This window comes from Podarcis erhardii, assembly GCF_964252035.2.
Source record: "Podarcis erhardii genome assembly, chromosome: 9".
NCBI classification, from domain to species: domain Eukaryota; kingdom Metazoa; phylum Chordata; class Lepidosauria; order Squamata; family Lacertidae; genus Podarcis; species Podarcis erhardii.
Genome location: NC_138512.1, coordinates 57,752,161 through 57,775,474, shown reverse-complemented (window position 1 = coordinate 57,775,474; position 23,314 = coordinate 57,752,161). Strand labels below are relative to the sequence as shown.

The 23,314-nt window shown below is 43.3% G+C and overlaps 1 protein-coding gene across 2 annotated transcripts in view; it reads left to right on the top strand.

Annotated features, from left to right (window-relative positions):
• The window catches only part of ARHGEF38 (Rho guanine nucleotide exchange factor 38), a 56,962-nt gene that overhangs the window by 21,840 nt on the left and 11,808 nt on the right, over window positions 1-23,314 (top strand). For both annotated transcript variants that reach the window (XM_081876806.1, XM_081876807.1), the window contains exons 4-10: window positions 4,627-4,774; window positions 6,047-6,064; window positions 12,558-12,757; window positions 14,179-14,312; window positions 18,952-19,056; window positions 19,953-20,075; window positions 21,337-21,657. In XM_081876806.1, coding sequence (XP_081732932.1) covers window positions 4,627-4,774; window positions 6,047-6,064; window positions 12,558-12,757; window positions 14,179-14,312; window positions 18,952-19,056; window positions 19,953-20,075; window positions 21,337-21,657 — 1,049 coding nt within the window. The remainder of the gene's footprint in view (window positions 1-4,626; window positions 4,775-6,046; window positions 6,065-12,557; window positions 12,758-14,178; window positions 14,313-18,951; window positions 19,057-19,952; window positions 20,076-21,336; window positions 21,658-23,314) is intronic.

The following is a 23,314-nucleotide window of genomic DNA, read 5'->3' as shown; positions in this document are numbered from 1 at the left end:
ATAATTTATACCTCGCCCATCTGGCTAGGTTTCCCCAGCCTCTCTGGGCAGCTTCCAACAGAATATTAAAATACAGTAATCCATCAAACATTAAAAGCTTCCCTAAAGAGGGCTGCCTTCAGATGTCTTCTAAAAGTCTGGTAGTTGTTCTTCTCTTTGACATCTGGTGGGAGGGTGTTCCACAGGGCGTGTGCCACTACCGAGAAGGCCCTCTGCCTGGTTCTCTGTACTTGGCTTCTCTCAGTGAGGGAACCACCAGAAGGCCTTCAGCGTTGGACCTCAGTGTCTGGGCTGAATGATGGGGGTGGAGACGCTCCTTCAGGTATACTGGGCTGAGGCCGTTTAGCCAGTGATCAGGGATGATGAGACCCGTAGTCCAACAACACTTGAAGGGCTACAGGTTCTCCCTACTTGATATAAAGCAAGTTTTTAACCCACATGTGTCCGAATAGTGCTAGAGTCAAATGCATCCAAAGCAGCTGTGCCTCACCTAGTCTTCTGTTTTCAGCATGGATGGGGAACCTTTTGCTTGGGCGCTGACTGCATCCCTCCCTCCAGGCCTCCCTTCCTCACCCCAGGCTGCTCCCCTTCCCCATCCAGACCCCTCTCTTGCCCTGCTTTGCACCCTCCTTGACTGTTTTTGCCTTGACTGTGTCTTTGAACTCAGACATGCTTCCTTCTTGCCTAGAGATGGAGGTTAGAGGGGATGTGTGACTAAATTAGTCTTTGCCATTCCAGCTGCTTCCAGCTGGTGCATGCGGCCCTTGGAAGGTTCCCTAGAAGGGAAAGTGGCCCTTGACCTGAGAAAGGTCCTCCACCCCTGATTTATACCAAGGGCACCCTAAGGTTAATGAGCAACATCTCCCCACCATCCACCCACCTTCTATTTAAAGACCAGATCATTTTCACCTTGCCCAACAATTGCTTTCTCGCCTCCTTGCCCCCCTTTTGTTTTTTCAGCTTAACCTCCAGCCTGATTCAGAGTTTCGATGGACTTGAAAGTCTGTTATCTTCTTTGAAGTGATCTTTGAAGTGGTTCCTAAGAAAGATATTACTTTTAGATTGTTTTTGTCTTAACAGAACATGTTGGCTACCTAAATTAGTATTTTTTGCTTACTTTCAAATGCTTCCTACACCCCTCTCTTTTTTTATTTGTGTAGTTTCATCAAGTTGAATACCCTACCTTGGAAGTTTTTTCAGGGAAAGTGGCTATGACGAGGGGAGAAATGAGGGCCTTTCCCTTTCCAGCTGTCCACCCCCCTCCACCTCCCAGTGTGGGTTGTGCTAAGCGGAGATTTGGGGGGCAGGGAGAAGTGCTCATTTCTCTCCCACAATTGCTACAGCCATCCATCCTGGTTTAACTCCAGAATGCAAGTGGGGAATTCCCCATGTTTAAAAGTTCCTTGTACATAGGAAACCAGCACTGAAAGCATGCCAGTGCAAGTAGATAAATAGGTACCGCTGTGGCGGGAAGGTAAATGGTGCTTTCGTGTGCTCTGGCTTCTGTCATGGTGTCCCGTTGCGCCAGAAGCGGTTTAGTCATGCTGGCCACATGACCTGGAAAGCTGCCTGCGGACAAACGCTGGCTCCCTTGGCCTGAAACCCACCCCATCATCGAATTTGACTGGTCCTAACTGTCCAGTTTAGTTTGTTTATGAACACTCATCCTGCAGCCACCCTGATTTGTTTGCAGGGTGTTTATACCTTTTCCCATTAATTATTCCTTCATCCCATACTTTTCAGTTTATTTCCCCATCACTTTCCAAGCCATGAAAAGTTTCTCTCTGTGTGTGTTTTGTTAAGTAGATTTGTTTCACTAGAGCAAAAGAGCCCCTTAATCCGCTTCAAATGAGCTCCCCCTCCCCCATTTTATCCTCACAACAGCCCTGTGAGGTAGACTAGGCTAGAAAGGTGAGGCACAAAGGCAGTCAATAAAATAAATAAATGCACAAACCTAACGTTCTTGAATCCCTCCTCCAAAATACATACAGTCTGGAGGTGCTTTAAAGAATTGCTGTTTGAAGCAACCTTCAGGTTTCTGCAACATCCAAGCGTGATCTGACTAGGTGAGCCTGGTATGTAGTTGTTGCTTAAAAGAGGAAAGCAAATGATGTGAGTGGTAGAGAGCTATCTCTTTGTATATCTGAAATATAAAGGACATGGCCCCATTTAGCCAGATTGTGGACACACACTGTCTTTAAAGAAAGCTGCACATTTAACCTCTTGTCGGTTGAATTCACCCCCTCCCCCCCTCCCTGGTATCTGCCATTCATCGCAGTCATTAGGCACAAAAGAAAGTCAGAGGATGGCTGGAATTAGCCAGAAGCCTAAAGAAATGTACAATAGGGATGCACTCCTTCTTAGACGAAAGTAATGTTATTTGCAAGCCTTTAAGCAGCTGACATACCAGATGAGGCCGTGTTTTGTTCTGTTATAGTTCAGCATCTCTCTCTCTCTCTCTCTCTCTCTCTCTCTCTCTCTCTCTCTCTCTCTCTCTCATTTATGAATCACTTTCTATGACAGATCTTGAGATGTTTCCACAACAAAGAATAAGGACAACAAGAACGTCCACAATGAAACATGCATGCAACAATTTAATTCATAATAAGATATAAACATTTGGATATAAAAAAAACAGTTATAACAATTTCATACCCGCTGTAGAAACCAACTGGCATCTGCATTATATATCTAATGGGCCTTACTCTTAATAGGATAAGGGTGGGGCTGTGGTCCATGCCATTGAGCCTCTTGGGCTTGCTGATTAGAAGGTCGGTGGTTCAAATCCCCACGACGGAGTGAGCTCCCGTTGCTGTGTCCCAGCTCCTGCCAGCCTAGCAGTTTGAAAGCACACCAGTGCAAGTAGATAAGAAGGTACCGCTGCGGCGGGAAGGTAAACTTCACTTCTGTGCACTCTGGTTTCTGTCACGGTGTCCCGTTGCGCCAGAAGTGGTTTAGTCATGCTTGCCACGTGACCCGGAAAGCTGTCTGTGGACAAACGTCGGCTCCCTCGGCCTAAAAGTGAGATGAGCTCCGCACCCCATAGTCACCTTTTACTGGGCTTAACCATCCAGGGGTCCTTTACCTTTACCTCACCTTACCTTTACTCTTAATTATGTCATATACTTAAATGGGAAATAGTTTCATTTTGTTTGCTGTTTTCTCTTACAGCCGAAGAACAGGGCTGCCTTCTCCTCCCCCTTTCTTCTTTCTTTCCTTTCTTCCGTCTTGCTTCTATGACTTTAAGAGCAGTCTTGCATGCAGAAGGTCAGCAGGTGTGTTCTGTGTGTCAGGTGTTGAAGGGCAGGATAAAAAGCACACATTATTTCAGCAGTGCAAAAAGGAAGCACAATTCCCTTACGCTTCCTCTTTTGTACTTCCCTGTAATATTCAAAGATGGAAATGCAGTATGAAAAGTTTCCAAATGTTCGGTTATTGTGGGGAAGGGAAGAGATATAAATCTTTAAGTGTCTGTTGGTGGTTCCTGCCATGGCTGAGCTGCATGGCTCATAAATACTAGAAGCTGTGACTCAAGCCTGTGGAACTCCTTCCCACCTGAAATTCAACAGGCACCATCCTTGCTGAACCTCAGATGCATGACCAATACTTTCTTTGTTCCAGCAGGCATTTTAAGGTAGACTTCAGTTTTATGATGAGTTTTTATTGCTTCATTTCTGTGTGTTTTCCTTTTGGTTTTTGCTTTTAGAGCTTAGAATTGATAATGATTAAGCAGGATATTAATGTCTTAAACAAAGACAATAAAAATAAAACAAATATTTTTGAGTGCAAATATAGCCAAGGGCTGCTAGTCGTGATGGCTGCATCTGCTACCTCCAGAATCGGAGACAGGATGTCTCTGAATGCCATTTTGGGGCTGTTACCCTCATGCCCTGCTTTTGGGCTTCCCGTGGGCAACTGATTGGCCACTGTGGGAAACAAAATACTGTGGTACCTTGGTTTTAGAGCAGCTTAGTTTATGAACAATTTGGAAATAGAACGCTTCAAACCCAGAAGTAGGTGTTCCAGTTTGTGAACTTTGCCTTGGAAGCAGAACATGTTCCGCTTCCTATTGAGTGTGTTCCATTTATAAATTAAGTCCCCCCTCTGCTAATCAGAGGCTTTCTGTTGAATCTATTGGCTACTGAGTCCTGAGCACCCACACAACACAGAGGAGCTTTTGTTTTTGCTAATTTTTTTGCATTTTTGTTTGTGTGGCTTTTTCATTTTTTTTTTTTTACTGTGATTTGTTCTTCGTTTTATGGCACTGACTTGTGACTGTGGCTTGTGTCTTTATTTTTGTGACTGTGGCTTGTGACTTTGTTTTCGTGACTTGTTTTTGTGACTGTGTGGAACCCAGTTCAGCTACTGATTGATTGTGTGACTGCAGAAATAGATAAAAGCCCCCATCCAAACAGTGGCTATCATCAGTGTGCACACACACACACACAGTGACACCACCAAGAAGTCCCTGTCTCTTGTACTGCAATATAAGATCTCGTGAGTAGATGGGACAGAGAGCAGGTCTTCTATCAAGGCCTGGCAGGTTCAAATATTTGAAGCAGACCTTAAATTGTCTGACGTTGTGCTTTTTTCATCTTCTTGGCTTTTTTGTTTGCACTTTAACAGGGCAAGTGTTTTTGCAGATGAAAGACCTACTAGAAGACACATATAAAATCTACTGTTACCAGCACGATGATGCACACGTCCTGCTGGAATCCTACGAAAAAGACGAAGAACTGAAGCAGCATATACGTGACTGCCTACTGTCCTTAAAGTAAGAACTTTTCAAATGGTTGTTTCCATCCCTTGCTCACTGCCTGTCATGGGAGAGCTTAAATGGATATAAAACAAAATATCTCCTATAAATCCAGAGTTTTATGGCATTTACTAGGAACATACACTTATGCTCCTTTCCTGGAAATATGAATATATTTCACTGTTATTAGAGGGATCCCAAATGGAAAGAATATCCAAGATGCCACCAAAATAGGCTTTTTTAAAAAAATAGGTTGCTTCAGGGAAGCACCATTTTAAACTGAAGCATTCCATCCTTTTAATGCACTGAACACATCTGTGCTAAATTAAATTATCACCATAATAAAATCCTTAACCCTCATTTTGTAAAATTGTGCATAAGTATATTGGGGCTTGTCTTTGCTGCCCCCCAAGCCTTTTCATTATGGCCCTTCCCGTTACAAACTGCTTTTTCAGGAAGCTGTAGGATCAGATTTATTGGAACTTTTTGGCATCTGTGTATAACCCCAGAGAATCTAGAAAAGCCTTTCCAGATGCTTTAGACTACAACTCCCGTAATATCTGACCAGGCAGTCCAAAACCTCAGAGCTGCACCAGATTGGGGAAGATTAATTTAGGACATATGTAAAAAACAAAAACAAAAAAGCCTTAGTAGCAGGTTGCCTTATTATTTTGGTAGTGATTGAAGTGCAATAATGCAGTTGATTTAAGTATTCATTGAAGTTAACACTGTTTGCTCCCAAATCCTAAACATGTCTACTCAGAAGTAACTCCCACTGGTATAGTTTGGACATAACAGCTAGCCATAGTTTAGTGTTGCAACAATAGGCCTAGGCAAGCATCTGGTTCGCTTGCTTCTCCCTCCTCCTGCTGCATGGCTACAAGGAATAGTTTGAAAGCTTTTAATTTTAGCTTATACCATTGGCCATGTCACCTGAACTCTAACTGTGTTTAATGTTAACTATGATTGGTTGAATCAGTTTAGCTTTTTAAAGTATGGTTTAAGAATCTGGCTTGTTAAAAAATAATAATCCATAGTTAACATTAACCACAGTTTAGGGTACGGATGTTACCCTAAACTATGATTAATCTATAACAGAAATGAAAGCTTTCAGTCTCCTCTTTGCACTGGAGCGGGGAGCTCAGGAATCAAGGCTTACTGCACTGTATCCTTGTAAAAAGAATGTTTTAGCATTACATGTGGACTTGGCCATTTAAATCAATATAATGAAGATCAGACTGTTAACAGATCCTTCTGTTTCTCTCTCTCTCTCTCTCTCTCTCTTGGCAGAAAGATATATGAAGAAGGGTATGTACCATATTTCTTTTTTGTTATTATTATTCCATTTTTACCTTGCTAGCCAGGGCTGATGGGAGCTGCAGAGCAAAACATCTGATGGGAGGTGGGTGAGGGACAGCAGGGGTGAAGAACCTATGGTCCTTCAGATTTTGTTGAGGTACACATCTGGAGATGCTGACTGGGGCTAATGTGAGTGGGAATCCAACAGCACTTGCAGCATGTTTGGGAAATTGGTATGATTCATTCATTTATTCATTCATTCATAAATTACATCCCACTTTCCCCCTTCAAAATGAAGGTGAGCCTAAGTAGTACCAGAACAAAGCATAAAAGCAAGAATTACATTCAAAATAATTTGACTGGTTTTTTTTAAAAAGGAGATATTTATAGGTGGATTTTATTGTATTTTATGTTGAAACCACTTTGATATATTTTATGAAACTGCAGAGAATAAAAATTCAAATACATAAATAAATCTGCAGTTCCAAAAACCACTGGTTGGGAAGGGTACAATATTCTTCTGCTGAAGACCCTTGGGACAAGAGGACTTGAGCTGTGGCTTTGCTGCTTCACGTGTCTCAGTCATTTTCCCCTGAAATTCCAGATTTCCAGCTGGATTTCTACGAAAGCAGAGACTACTGTTCTCTTCCTCTTAGCCCTGATATTTGTGCCATTGAGCAAGATGCAAAGGAGCAAGGGGACAGTTGACGGGGTTATTTTTAGCTGAATTTAAAGCAATGGAAATGGCTTTTGTGCAGTCTTCATCAGGCTGTCATCTCGGGGGGGGGGGGCGGGAATATGTTATGCTGCCAGATTGATATCTGACTGATCCATGAAAAGAGTACACTGGGCTGGAGGTTGGGAACTTGAGGCCAGGGGTTCCAAAATCAGAGGTGATATTGCGCCCCTGGTAGAACTGTTCAGATTGCGCCCCCCTAGCCACTGACAAATTAGCTCTTCTTTCCACCTCTCCTCCAACCCCCACCTCAGTTCAATTCACCTTCTATTAAAAACCTTTTCTTATGAGGCAATAATCAAAATGTTTATTTATGGACATATTTTAAGCCAATTTTGCTCCCCCCCCCTCTCGCCTGCGCCCCTGGCGGGGTCCCACCTCACCACCCTCTAGCTACAGCCCTGTCCAAAATGGTCTTGTAGGCCACTCCATACATCTCTCCCCAGGCCATACCTCCACTCTAGGCCGCACCCCTTCATCCTAGGTTCTGCCCTTCACTGGTCCTACCCAATGCCCGCCTCAAGTGCATTGAACTGCAATAATGCCTCTTTCTTGCTATTCATGCTACTGGCTGCAGTGTAGCTTACTGTACAGAGGTATGTGTCACACCTGTTGTCCTGCCCACTTTTTTTGCCTCAGGCTGAAAATAATCCCCTCCCATGCACTGTGGATGAGTTTTCTGGGGATCTACAGGAAACTGAATGTCTGTGTTGCATGAATGGGTCCATCCAATAGATTCCTCTTGGATGGGATGAGGCAGAAATTAAAAAGTTTCCTCTCCAGATAAAGATCAAGAGATTCTGAGTGAAGATTGTCAAACTTTAAACAAAAGACAAGCCATAGACAGTGGTACCTCAGGTTAAGTACTTAATTCGTTCTGGAGGTCTGTTCTTAACCTGAAACTGTTCTTAACCTGAAGCACCACTTTAGCTAATGGGGCCTCCTGCTGCTGCCGCGCCGCCGGAGCACGCTTTCTGTTCTCATCCTGAAGCAAAGTTCTTAACCCGAGGTAATATTTCTGGGTTAGCGGAGTCTCTAACCTGAAGCGTATGTAACCTGAAGCATATGTAACCCGAGGTACCACTGTAAAAGAGAGAGAAAAGCTGTGTGTGTGTGTGTGTGTGTGTGTGTGTGTGTGTGTGAGAAGAGCACAGACTTGCCACAAATTGCTTTGTGCCGCACTTCCACAAATTAATGTGCGCTTATCACCTTCAAAAACAGATGCCATAAACTGTGAGTTGCACATGGGATGTAAATTGGTCAATAATTCATCAGCAATTACCTTTCAGAGGCCAGTTTATGGATGACTCCGTGGTGGCTGAATAAGGGGGACCCATGAAATCTTCTGGCTTTCACAATCCAGGCACAATAACAGTCCCTGTTCTTGGAAACCCTAATGAGCATTTTAGCTTGTGGATTCCTGGCCTGGAAACACCTGCCTCCAAGACATTTCAGCTTCACAGTAACCCTTTCTCTTGCCTCTGTGCCGAGCCCCATAACTCACAGCAAAGGCAGCAGATTGGCGATTATAGCAGAATAAATACCTCTGTGAGATCTGTGAATAATTTTTTGACAGTCGCACACAGAAATAATATGTGGCCACGATGAAATCAGAATTCTTCTGAGGATAGATGTTTGCCGCTCAGTTTTAGCAGGGAGAAATATTGTACTTTCTTGCGTGGTAGCAGCTCCCCCAAGCTGTCAAGCTAAATTGCCTGGTTCTTTCTCTGCCCATATAGCCGTCGCTGAGTTCAATGCAGAGCTGAATTAGCCTTTAGGCTAAGTGCGCTGTAGTGCGAGATCCCAGCTAGTGTTGTTCCCTAAACTGGGAGAATGTACCAGATAACTTCTCTATGAAGAGAGAGAGACTGTGCTGTCCCATTTGCTGGACTCCTCTAAAACTATTTTCAGCTTGGAACATATTGGTTCATCACTTATCACTTAACTTCCCCAGTTGTGGGAAAGTTTTAAAATACTGGTAGCCTATTTGGAATGAGAAGCAGGACGCTATAGGTAAGGAGATTCATGACTGAATGTTGCTCCTGCCTTAGCTTTATTATTATTATTATTATTATTATTATTATTATTATTATTATTTATTAACAAAATGCCCTTCATATATAAAATAGAGGAAACATCCCCAAGCAGATACTAAGAGTCCCTCTAGATTAGCGTTCTTCAACATCAGTGTTGTTGGACTACAACGTCCATCCCTAACCAAGGGCTAGCATGGCTGAGGATAATGGGAGTTGTAGTCCAACAACATCTGAGAATGAACACTGCTGTATAGATAAACCAATTATTCATCATTCATCGTGATTTGCTTTTATAAAGCTTATGCAGTGATTAGATTATGCCCGGTCCTTATTGAGCATTCATTTCAAATTGTTTTTGGAGTAATCATACAACAATGAGCGTTCCTCCTAAATTCCTCCTGATTTGCTTGCAGAGTGTTTATGCATTTTCCCATTAATGATTTGTTTATCTCACATATTTCAGTCGTTTTCCAAACTGAAGAAAGTCAAATTTAAAAACAACAACAACAACAACAACAACTATACTTGTTGCATTAGAACAGGGATTTCCCATCATTTTGACCACTGGTCCTGCTAACTAGGGATGATGGGAGTTGTAGTCCAAAAAGAGCTGGAGACCCAAGTTTGGGAAACCCTGCATTAGAGCAACAAGACTCCTTTAGTCCACTTTAATTGCACAGATGTAAAGTTCTCAGTTCTCAGTGGGACGCAGGTGGTGCTGTGGGTTAAACCACAGAGCCTAGAACTTGCCGATCAGAAGGTTGGCGGTTCGAATCCCTGTGACAGGGTGAGCTCCTGTTGCTCGGTCCCTGCTCCTGCCAACCTAGCAGTTCAAAAGCATGTCAAAGTACAAGTAGATAAATAGGTACTGCTCTGGCGGGAAAGTAAACGCGTTTCCGTGCGCTGCTCCGGTTCGCCAGAAGCGGCTTAGTCATGCTGGCCACATGACCCGGAAGCTGTCTGCGGACAAACGTCAGCTCCCTCGGCCAATAAAGCGAGATGAGCGCAGCAACCCCAGAGTTGTCCCCAACTGGACCTAATGGTCAGGAGTCCCTTTACCTTTACCTTTAAAGTTCTCAGTCTGTGCTTGACTTTTTCCTGCAAAATACTTACAGCAGGGTCGGATCAATACGTTTAGAGGGCCTAAGCAAGGAAATGATCATGGTGCGCTTCCAAGATGTAATTCAAGATAAAAACAATACTAAACTGTAAAATGGCATTTTATTAGGCAGGCCACCCACTTACGATGCCAGGTGATGCTGTGCCTTGAAGGGCCAGTTGTTGAGACTTCAAAGCACAGCACAGCACTATTTGAAAGCCTTTTTGCTGCTTGGAAAATGGCTTTCAAGCAGCTCTCTCCCCAACGTCCTGCTTGAGCCTCTGAAAAAATGATTCATCCTGTTGAGTTTAACCCATCGTTTGCTGACTTCTGCTAAGAATCCCCATTTTAGTATTGGAGAGCTAAAGAGGCTTAGTCCAACAAATTCAAAACCTTGTTGCTTCCCTGCCCCAAGTCAATGTTCAAGATCAGTTCCAGTGACTGTCTTTGAGCTCACCAGTTTCTAAAACAGGATTTTTGGGGAGGAAGGCATTGCTGTTTAAAGTGGCACAAAAGTGCTTTCAGCGTATGGTGCAGATAGGGCTTTAGGAAAAGAGGATTTCAAATGATGGCCTGATTACCTGGGTTTTTCACGAATCGAGAATATCTGTGATCATTATTCCATTTTGCGCCCCCTGTCCTCCTTTCAAGTTGCTCAGGGCGACAGAACATGAGGTTATTCGATTTTACAATTGCATCAACTTCAAGGGTTTTTTGGAGGGGGGGAGGGGAGAAGCTACATGTTGTTATTCAGCATATGACTTCATTTCATTCCCTGCCATCTGCAGAGGAAGTGGATTCTGTCAGAATTAAGCCAGCTGCGTCAATATGAGTGTAAAGGAGTAGCTGCGATTTGCGATGAGATCAGTGTAGCTACCTATGGTGCTAGATTTTTTTTACTAAATCTGCATGAAGACGGTGTATGGCTGAAGAAGCATCACAAATGAATTATCGGCTTAATTTTCTGCACAATGTATGTCACAAGATGCTACAGGTCTGCTTTAACTTATGCAGGGAGACTGTGTTCCTTCTCTATCTCTCCTTCCTTCCCTCTCCAGGGTTGCGGTGTAATGTGAAAACATGCATGTTAAAAACACAACTAATCTAAGGAGAGTTATCGCTGGGTAATCTGACTCAGTCAAATTAGATGGGCTGAACTGGGTAGCAATTCATGCCCCAGGAAAACATTATCTTTTCACAAACTTCCTATCTTTCCAACCCATATTGCTAGATTTTGGCATGCACAAATGCAAGCAGAGAGCTGTTTATCACTTGGGAAGCCATCCAAAGACTAACTGTGGAAGCAAAGGCACACTTGAAATCTACCTCACGCCATTCCTGAAGCTGCTTTTAAATATTTGCATTCGTATGGGTTTTCTGAGGGAAACAACAGTAATTTGAAGTTGCTGCTGCTGTTTTAAAATCAATTGTGCCGCAGAAGCAGAACTCTATATGTGGTGCAGCATCAAGCAAGGAAGAGTAAGGTTGCTAATGCTGGATTTTATTTTTATTTTTTAAAGATCATCTGTATGCCTTAAAAACATTATACAATCGTACCTTGGTTTTGGAACAGCTTAGTTCCCGAACGTTTAGGCTCCTGAACGCCGCAAACCCAGAAGTGACTGTTCCAGTTTGCAAGCTATTTTGGGAAGCCAAACATCTAGCGGGGCTTCTGATTGGCTGTAGGAGCTTCCTGAAGCCAATCAGAAGCTGCATTTTGGTTTATGAACGTTTTGGAAGTTAAATGGACTTCCAGAACGGATTCCGTTCGACTTCCAAGGTACAACTGTGTACTAATAAAGAATGAATATATCAGAAGCATATATGCTGCAAGCAAGCATTGACTTACTGGGTTGCCAAATACACAAGCTGACCATGATGATGCTTCTATATTAGGGTTGCCAACTTTGTAATAACACAAGATGCATTTAATCTTGAAACTATTGCCTCCCTCCTTGCCCTCTGTCCCCTGCCATGCAGCAACAAAGTGACTGACCAGAGGTCAGGTGAGTGGCAGTGCCTGACTGTCTGCTACTGGCTTCGGTGTGAAAATTTAATAAAGAGGTACGCTTAAAGATGTCATCTGTTTGGCAAAGTCATACTGAGTACCTATGTAGTGGTGACAGACGATCGATAGCCACCATTGCTTGCTGTTCACTTTAGGGGGAAGCAATCATATGATCTCATATGCAGCACCCTAAACACTGTTTCAGCACCCTAGGGTCCTGGTTCTTGAAACATCTGTGTATACTTTTTTTTAACATAGCAAGAAGGCTTAAATGGCAAGTGGAAGAAAACTAAATGGTTGATTGTGGCAACTAATCATAATTTTTACAGGGGTGAAAATGCTCTTAGCATCAAACAGCTGGAAGCATTAGCCACATCAATAAAGAATATAAAGCATTAGCTAGCAGCAGGCATACCTGCAATTAGAATGACTCATGATAACAGTTGTTTGTTTTTCCAAAGTTCATATATTCTTTCATCCACTGGATATTTTACAATAAAAGGAATAGCTTCGCCAGTTATGGATTTGTTGTGAAAGGAGCCACTACAAGGAACTAAGACCTTCCTCTCCCCCACCTTCAGGAACTCATTTGTTGACTTAACCGGGCTTTGTTTAAATTTCAGGGGGAAACCAAACCTTCTGGACATGGGATCTCTGATGATCAAACCCATCCAACGTGTGATGAAGTATCCCTTGTTGCTATGTGAGCTCTTGAATGCAACTCCCAGGTCCCACCCGGACCACACAGCACTGCAGGATGCCTTGGTTGCTGTGAAAGGAATGAATACAAATATAAATGAACTTAAAAGAAGAAAGGATTTAGGTAAGACAGTGTCTACAACGTGGGGTAATTGCAGGGAAAGGCTATTTCCTTCAAACCTGGCTTGAGGGCTTTTCAGAAGCATCTCATTGGCTGCTGGAGAATACATGATGCTGGACACATGGACCTTTGGCCTTATCCAGTGGGGTTCTTGTAATTTTTGGCTTGTGCTCTCAAAAGTGCAATAAGTCTTGGCTTCAACCTATGTTTCAACTGCCTTTCCAGGTATTGTTTATGTTCCCATGTCAGTTTGGGTGCATGCTCTGTGAGGAGTTTGGAAGCTTCCATTCTGGTTTAATCACAGTTTAGGGTGTGTCTAAACACTAAACTGTGGCTAAACTCAACTATGGTTAGTAGAAACAAGGCAGCTTAATAAACCATGGTTTGAAGTTGGTTGGTTTTTCTGGGTTTGGACAACAATGCAAACTATATTTCAGGGGTGGCGAACTCCCAAGAGACTGCGATCTACTCACAGAGTTAAAAACTGGCAGTGATCTACCCCCTTTTTGGGGGTTCAGGTCAAAATTGTTGAGTTTCTTTTTATGGGCTGCAGGGCTAAAATGTTTAGCTTCTTTTAGGGGAGCCAAAGTTCTTGGGTTTCTTTGAGGGGAGCCAGTGATCTGCCACAGACGTCCAGTGATCTACCGGTAGATCACGATCTACCTGTTGGCCATGCTTGCTATATTTAATGAAAAGAAACTTCCTAACGTGAAAGCGTCTGAACTCCATTGCATGGTGAGAGAGGAGAGGAGTAGGTCAGGATTAGCTAAGAGGGGCAGCATGTAAGTCTTATTCATGGTGTGATAAACCATAATTTATCTGAACACGGCCACTGACCGTGATAATTAAATGGGTCCTTTAAAGATGTTAGTGTGTGCCTTGCAGAATTAAACCAAAGTCCATCTTCTTCAACATTCTGTTTTTCAAGTTACCAGCTAGGTGACCTCAGATGTTTCTGGGAAAAACAGCATACAGTATTTGACTTCCAGCCTACTAGTCTTAACTAGTGAGGGAGAAAATGAAATATTATATTTGTTTCAGGTCCACCATTGGATTCTTGCATTTGCATAAGGTGTATAAGAAAGTTGGGGCATTTTTTTCTTCTTATGTTTCAGCTTCTGTCAAGCAGATTCACTAGGGATTTAAATCGTGAAGGCATGAAAATTATTATAGCACACAGAATTATATGTTTTGCAGTAAATAGCATCAAAGGAGCTACTACAAACAACAGGAACAATTAGAGAGATGGATTTTTAAAAGCTTATATGGCCACAATGATTTTCATTATCCTTGTTATTTTCATAGGTAGTAACCTTCATCTCTCCCTGTCTTTTGTTGGTCTTTTCATGACTTTGAAGGACAGTAGGATCAGCCCCATATAAATGCAGATTTGATGTATTGATGTGTTTTTTTTCTAATTGCAGTGCTGAAGTATAAGAAAAATGACGAAGATGAATCTCTAAAAGAGAAATTTTCAAGACTAAACATTCACTCGATTAGTAAAAAATCGAAGAGAGTAACTGGCCACCTGAAAATTCTGACTGGAGGAGAACCTCAGGTATTTAGGTGTCTGGCATTTTTCTTTACAGAGTGTTTTAAAGGGTATAAACTAGGAGTGGAGAAGCTTTTTTGCTCCATTGGCCAGACCCCTAATCAGGGTCGGTCTTGCAGATCAAATTCGACAGGCAGACGGGACTGCCCACTGGGAACTGCAGCACAAGGCTCATTGATAGCCCTGTGCTTGGCATTTTCAGAAGAAGCCCTGGGTTTCTGATGGGGCTGCTTTTCCAATGGGATAAGAAGGGGCAATGCTTGTATTGTGTCTTCTGCTCTGCAATGGGCTTGTTGATGCAGCACAGAGGTTCAGGAGTGTCCAACCATCACTGTCACCCCCTTGGAGCCAGGTAGCTGCAATCACACAGTCTTTGCAGCTGCTCATATGATAGGGCTGTCCATCATTAATAATTTATTGTGGGAGGAAGAGGCAGGCAACATTCATTCTGGCTCTGCAGCACAGCATGGCTCCCTGTTTTGCAAAGGAATTCAGGAATCCAAATGGATATTGTATTCATGTTTCTCAAACAAGGGGCGGATTCCCCCACTGGCAACCTTCTATGAAGCCACTTTTCAGGAATGGGCAGGGCTGGAAGTCATAGTATGTGACACTAGAGTAAAAAATAGGCACAGCAATGGATGGAATGATTACATTGATATAGTATGTTAAGCCACACAAAGGCCAAAGGTTTCTACACACATGCAGACAAAAATCTCTCCATCCTGGCAAGTAAGAGGCATTATGATGGCTCTTGAGAAGAGTGTGGGCAATGAATGTGGCCTTATCAGCTGTGCAAACTGATGGTGGCCATTGTGAATTAAATCCTATGTTACATCTGGACTATGGAGACTAGGACCAGGGGGTTTTTCAGCCAGAACTCAGCAGAACTCTCTTCCAGCATCTCTCAGGTGACCACCATTGCATTATAAGAGAACAGGGGAGACGTTCATGGTGAATTCCGGTGCCTCTTTTTCTAGAAAAAATAGCACTGACTAAGACTGCTAATGTAGTTCTCCCAGTCCCCAGAGTGAGGCCTGTTTGGATGAGCCATGTGACTCTCCCACATCTTCCAAACTACACAACACACACACACACATGCAAGTTATAACTATCTGCTAGCAGCACTCGCAGCCTTCCAATGCCAGCCACCGTGAAATGTCCTTAATTGCAAAGTGAAGCTATTTTTCTTCAGTAAATTCTCTCTGGTTTGGTGTTCTTTTTGCAAACACTTTTCAAACTCAAATACTGGAGAAACAACTTTGAGTGGGGGGAGGAGATGATGCTTTTATGAATGACTGAGCATCCTTCCCCCCCTTTAATTAGAGGTTCAGAGCACTCACATTTCACATCTCTGACATCTGCAGCAACTCCTACTGCATTAAAAGAGAAGACCAGATTTGACACTTCCAAGGTTGTTGCCGTCATCTTCTCTCTCTCTTCTATACAAAGAAAGAAAACTAAAGCAAATAAAAATGCCAACCCTCTTTTACAAATCGGGACAAGTATTGGTCAGCCTCTGAAATAATAGGAGTCTCTCTCAAACTTTGCACAAGTATTAATTCTGCAGAAGTACAGTAATGAGGAGAGGGACAGACAAATGCATGATCTAAAATGATGCATTGCTCGCATACATTTTTATGCAAGCTAAGAGAGCATCATAAAGATGAAAGTCTAGGCAAGTGTCATAAAATCAACCCCATGCTTCTCTGATATCTTGCTGACCCTACCTAACAAGCAAAGTGAAATTTCTGTCACTTCTCTTAAGCTTCCCACTCCTCCTTTTCTTTTTGCTGTTAAAACTTTTAACAGTTGCATTTGCGAACGTGTGTTTTCCAAACATGCATGAGGTTAGCAGGCGTTTATGAACTGCAGTGGGATGGCCTTGCAATCCACACTATGTTCAAAATCTCTTATCCTGTAGCGGGCGGCATGTTGGGGTTGTCGTGCTCGCCTGATCTCCTGAAAGTCGAGCCACTGCTGCGTACCAGGAGAGAGAGGTGGTGGGTAGGTTGGCGTGGTGCAAATGTACTGGCAGAGCCAATCCAATGTTGCTGCCGATACATTTGCACTATGTCAACCTCCCTGCTGCCTCAATCCCTCTCCCTGTACCTCCTAAATAAGTAGCAGAAACACAGCTATCAGGAGGTCAGGTGTGACAACTTCATGCCACACACTATGGCTTCTATCTCACGAAAGAGGTTCACATTTCTGCATGAGTGGTCCAGACAGATGTTTTGCACTGCCCTCATTCTAGGGCAATGCTGTTCCCCTACTTCATATCTGCTTCATTGTCACAGTCGTAGATATTTGCATATGTATGTATGCATGCATGAGAATTTGTATTATATAATGATGATGATGATGATGATAATAATAATAAAAATTATTATTTATTATTTATACCCCGCCCATCTGGCTGGGTTTCCCCAGCCACTCTGGGCGGCTTCCAACAGAATATTAAAATACAATAGCTTTTAAACATTAAAAGCTTCCCTAAACAGAGCTGCCTTCAGATGTCTTCTAAAAGTCTGGCAGTGGTTTATCTCTTTGACATCTGGTGGGAGGGTGTTCCACAGGGTGGGTGCCACCACTGAGAAGGCCCTCTGCCTGGTTCCCTGTAACTTGGCTTCTCACAGCAAGGGAACCGCCAAAAGGCCCTCGGCACTGGACCTCAGTGTCCGGGCAGAAAGATGGGGGTGGAGATGCTCCTTCAGATATACTGGACCGAGGCCGTTTAGCGCTTTAAAGGTCAGCACCAACACTTTGAATTGTGCTCAGAAACGTACTGGGAGCCAATGTAGGTTTTTCAAGACCGGTGTTATGTGTCTTGGCGGCCACTTCCAGTCACCAGTCTAGCTGCCGCATTCTGAATTAGATGTAGTTTCCAGGTCAACTTCAAAGGTAGCCCCACATAGAGTGCATTGCAGTAGTCCAAGCGAGAGATAACTAGAGCATGCACCACTCCGGTGAGACAGCCTGTGGGTAGGTAGGGCCTCAGCCTGCGTACCAGATGGAGCTGATAAACAGCTGCCCTGGACACAGAATTGACCTGCGCCTCCATGGACAGCTGAGTCCAAAATGACTCAGGAGATCATGTGGCCCGTACTGGGCCCCGATGGAACAGGTGGTTCCACTAAATTGCGCACCACCTGAAAGAGTCTCCTGCTGCTGTTTTCTGCAGATGCAATAGAGGTGGTGAAGAAATTCTTCTTCACTGTCAAGACCACCACTTAGTAGGCTTGACATTGAGCTCTAACCCGTGTCTGGTCAACTTCAGAATGAGTTATCCGCCACCGGCGCTCTAGACATCTCAGCGATTGTTACATATACACACACACACACACACACACACACACACACACACACTTTTCTGTAAAGGTAGAATCACTAGCAATGAAAGTTAGAAATTGCTAGCTAGAAAAGGTGGAACTCACTAGCAATAAAATTAATGGAATAGAGCAAAATCATAAAAATTCAAAAATTTAAAGCGGACACAGGAATAGCAATCAAGAACAGAATTAAAGCAATAGCATCAATGGAGCAGTTTAAAAAGCAACACCAGAAAAACTCCAATGAAAACGTCATGGCTGAGCTGTTCATTAAAAGGTCCCACACAGAAAAGTCCCTGTCCCTCATATTCACTCTTTGTGCTTCAAATGGTGGGGGGGGGGATATGGAGCATGACCCCAGGCAGCAGGCAGACTCATAAGGGTGGAGAACATCTATCTATCCATCCATCCACACAAACACACACTCCCTTAATTCATGTGCACTTTTTGTGGACGTTTATTGATTATACAGAAGACAAACTCATCAATGTGGAGGATGTCTCTTTGGGTATCTATCCATTCATAAAAACACACAGTACTTCTTCAATTCTCCACTTTCTGCAGATGATACAACTTACTGGTTGCTTACTGTTCCCTTCTCAGGTTCCCACACTACATCTCTCCCCCACTGCCAGCAAATTTGATCAAATTTGTGTCACTCTTGCCTTATGATGACAATTGCATAAATTCAGCATTACTTTTAAAAGAATGAAATGGAACTTGTAATTCTGAGAGGATGAAGGGTATATCTGGGAACACGGGCAAGGGGACTGAAATGAAATGTGACAAGATATAGGCCTGGTTTGGGCACAATTCTAAACTATGGTTTAGCATTCTGTGAATGAGCTCGTGTGAGCCTTGGACTTATGCATTCCTCCCCTCTCTGATGCAGCTGTGAGGAGGAGATTGAAAATTGACACAAAAGCTTCCAGTTAGCCATGTTTTAGCATTTCATTTGAACTGAAACAAGTCAGTTACATAAACCAAAGTCTGAAGGTGTCTTTCTAGCGAAGACTAACCATGGTTTGTCTGCCTCCAGAAGAAACAACAAACCATAGATAAAAATGACAACAGAATCTTCCAACCTCCTCTCCTCCTCTTGGCTTGAGGTTGGCTCAGCTCATTCATTCCAATAATGATAAGCCATAATTTATCACTATGTCTGAATGAGGCCACAGTCTAAGAGCACTTAAAGCTATTCTTGTAGCTTCAGTGGAAGGAATGCAGAAATATCTCTGCTAGTGTTAGGGCTACTCCACCAATTACTAATGAGTGGCCTCTGCTCCTGATCTCGGTGTTGCCCTGTGTTTTAGGTGAAAGATGAAACTTTTAATAAAGAGGAGAAGTTATTTAGAAGTTTGGAAAAGACAGTCAAACTCTGTGTGAAGAATATTTCAGTGTCTCTACAGCATCTGAAGGTGAGTGTTAACGCAGCACAACTAAAAAAAGAATCCATTTGCTACTTGCATGTTGCAAGCGAATATTAGCTGCTTCTGAATGAGTGTGAAACTTGAATCCACTGGATGAGACGTTTTAAATCAAAAGACCAGGATGAATTCTTAAGTTGCATAATGATGTGAAGGTTAGACCTCAATTAGTGTGGCTCCTGGCAAAAGCTTTTAGGGCTATATTAGTCCAAGGCATGGGTGGCTCCATGTCACTCTGTATGCTGCTTGACAACAGCTCCCATTATCACTGACTGTTGGGTCATGCTGTTTGGGGAGGATGAGAAGTGGACATCTGCGGGGGCCACAGGTTTCTCATCCTTGGTCAAAGGCCTGGTGCAGAAGAAGATGGTGGTTTGCAGGCTGGTGTAAGCATGAGAAAAAACTAAAACACTTCCTGGATCAAGTAGGAAATATGACAAATCTAAACGAGAGAGATTGTAGCAGAGTCTGGTCTTTGCAGGGATAATTTCCTGCTTGGGTAGAACTTTTCACACAAGATCCTCTGAAACGAACTATCCATTGGTGCACCTCATTCTGTTTTAAGTGAATATCAAGTCAAACAGACTTCTAGCTTCCTTAGTGGGGATGTCATCCACTGAAACACAAGCTAGCATTGGAGGGGAATGCAGACTGCTTTGCACATGGGTGGGGAACCTCCAGATCTTGCTGGACTACAATTCCCATCATCTTTGACCATTGGCCACACTGGTCAGATGGGAGTTGCAGTCCATTAACATCTGGATGGGCCACAAATTGCCCAACCTTGACCTAGCCGTTTCATTTCCTTCATGTGCATCCTCTTCCATTTGCGTGTACACCTGAGCATGCACATCTTTTGCCCATTTCATCGTTTTCATCATTTCCAGGAGTCTACGCTTCTAGCTGCACAGAATGTAACCGAACTTCAAGATTTTCTGCAAGAGAAAGAAGATGAGGAAAGTGGCTCTTCAAACACCTTGATTAATGCTGAAAAGCCCAGCGAACGATATGTATGTTCTTGAAAGATATTGGCTTCAAACAAAAGATAAGGGATAGGGAGTTTAAGGGAGTTTGTTGCTTCTGCAACAAAGCCAGCAGAAGGTGTGGTTTTTTTACCCTGCTTCCTGAAGCCCTGATTTCTTGCAAATAAAAATTCTAGCATTCCACAATGAGGAGGAAGGAAGATTTCAGCCCTTGTCAGTTATTACTGGTATGAAGGGGCAAAATGAGTAAAAAAGTGCTGCCACATGGTTCCTTCCAGCTTTCCACATGTTCAGGGAAAATGTCTGCAGCAGAAAGGCCTCTGTACTTGTGTAGTCAAGCAACACAAATCCAGGGCCAAGGGTTCTAAATTCAGGGTAAATGTGTTGATAGCCTTACAACAGTTTTTCTGGAATCACGTTGCCTCACAAACAAATGTGACATGAGTAGTTCTTGTGCTGGATCAGGGCTATACCCTGTGATTAATTCCGTCCTTAATCCCCAGACACATATTTATTTATAGATTTCTATGCCCCCCCTTTCACTCCAAAATTGGGAGGTTTACAAAAATACGGCAATTTGAAAACATAATACATAGCCAACGGAAACATTAAAATCATTATTGCACGTTACATAATTAGCATCATCATTAAAAAGCGACTTAACCCATCAGTTCCTAAAATGAATTTGTCTTATTGCCCTTATATCCCACCTTTTCCTGCGAGGAGCTCCAGGTACAGTGGTACCTCAGGTTACATACACTTCAGGTTACATACACTTCAGGTTACAGACTCCGCTAACCCAGAAATAGTGCTTCAGGTTAAGAACTTTGCTTCAGGATGAGAACAGAAATCGTGCTCCGGTGGCGCGGCAGCAGCAGGAGGCCCCATTAGCTAAAGTGGTGCTTCAGGTTAAGAACAGTTTCAGGTTAAGTATGGACCTCCGGAATGAATTAAATACTTAACCTGAGGTACCACTGTACATGGTTCTCCTCATCCTCATTTAATCCCCACAATGAAAACTCTGAGGTAGGTTAGCCTGAGAAGCCCAAGGTTGCCCAGCGAGCTTCATGGCCGAGTGGGGATTTGAACCCTGCCCTCCCAGGTACAAGTCTGACCCTCTAATCAAACCAAAGGAATGTTACCAGGTTGAGGTGAGACGTACTTCAGAGGGAAGACCATTCTGTGGTTATGTAACTGGTGCAGAAGAAGAAATGTTAGCTTTAAAGGAGGAGAGGTGAGTGGTGAAGATTTATTTGTTGTCTCTCTTTCCCTACCTGTGCACATCTAGGCAGAGCAAGTAGAGAAGATGGTTTTGGGGCCCCTGTCAGCATTGCAGGCCCTCTTCCCAGGCCCTCAGAAGCTTGTCCAGAAGCGCTATGACAAACTGCTGGATTATAATAGCTACCACCAAAAGGCGGCGGGAGAGGAGATGGATTTGGCCAGGAAAGAATACGAGGCTCTCAATGCCCAGCTGGTGGAGGAACTCCAGACGTTCAACCGGGCAGCAAAGCAAATCGTGACCAACTGCCTGTGTTGCCTCGTCACTCTCCTGCGGGGGATGATGTCATCAGCACTGCAATCCTATTCCACGGGGGAATCCCTCACATCAGTAAGTCGGCTGTAGATATACTCATATTGAGATGATTACAGTTAAGGTTGCCTGTCTGCTATGCACCTTTGAAATCTTATTTAAAAACCAAAAGCCTAGGAGAATTATATTCGACAAATACAGTGGTCCTTCGGGTTACAGACACCTCGGGTTACAGGCTTCAGGTTATAGACTCCGCTAACCCAGAAATAGTACCTCAGGTTAAGAACTTTACCTCAGGATGAGAACAGAAATTGCATGGCAGTGGCAGAGCAGCAGCGGGAGGCCCCATTAGCTAATGTGGTACCTCAGGTTAAGAACAGTTTTAGGTTAAATATGGACCTCCAGAACAAATTAAGTTCCACTGTAATATGAACTTGGGTCTCTCTCTCTCTCTCTCTCTCTCTCTCTCTCTCTCTCTCTCTCTCTCTCTCACACACACACACACACACACACACACACACACACACACACAAACCATACACTTAATGCACATTTAAAGCACTTGGCTTCCCTCAAAGAATCCTGGGAACTGTAGTTTATCACTGACAGAGCTACATTTCCCAACACCCTTAACAGGCTGCGTGAAATTAGGGCAAGGACCACCTCCAATTCTGTGGTTTTATGATGGGGTTGGCATATTTCCAAAAGTGAAAATCTGGACACAAAAGTTTTGAGCTTTTTTGGGGGGCAAAGTTGTTGATTTTTATTTTTTTTAAGAAAAAGCATCAAAAAATCAACGCTTCAGATATGGGCTGTCATACGCCTGGGTTTCCCCAGACATTTTTGCCGCTTTTTGAACATTTTTGATGGACGAATCTCAGCTATGTCTGGACATACTGTACGGCAGCCCTATTTTATGAGCCAGTTCACCCTAAGCCAAGCCATGGTTTAGTGTGAACGTGCAGATGTGTGGGTTCCTGGAGAGAATATTGTGACTGCTTTGCTCCTTTGGTCCTGCTGCTGCTGCTGCTGTGAACCAAGGCACAGTTTGGTTTAGTGCTATGTTCAAACCCAGGCTTGTGATTTATCTATCTCCAGATGAACAACCAGCTTGGTTTCTTCCATGACTTGCCACTCGGGATTTGAAGTTGTCTGATCTGGATGATACCAGAGCAAAAAATCACTGTGGTTAGGGTATCTCTATCCAGAATTAATCCTGGCTATAGTACAGCTGCAGTCCGATGCTCATTGATTTGGAATTAAGCCCTGTTGAACTCAGTTAAACAGATATGGGGCTGGGCTGCCTGGGTTATTAAATGATTGTGTGCTTGGACAGTTTTGCCTTCCCTGCTGTCCCAGAAAATGGCATGCTTCTTAGCATATTATTTGGTTTCCTGTAGTGTGGTTCTGCCAGTGTGTGAAGGGTGCCCTCTAGCGTCCTTTGGTTCAACCAGGTTTTGTGCCACCTGGTTGGATGTTCTTTCCCTTTAATTGACTTAGCATTGTTGCTAGGTAATAAGTGCTTTTCAATGTGTATGTATTTAAGTGAGTTTAATATATGCAACTGAGCAGCAGTGGAAAGCGTAGTTCTGCTCTCATGTGCAGTGGCGTGTTGGAAGGAAAATGAAAACAGCAAAGGAAATATTTATTTGGGTGAGAGAGAGTGTCCTAGTGTATACTACTCCTCCTCAAACACATGCATACAAGATAATGAGGGCGTGGGGATGACACACTA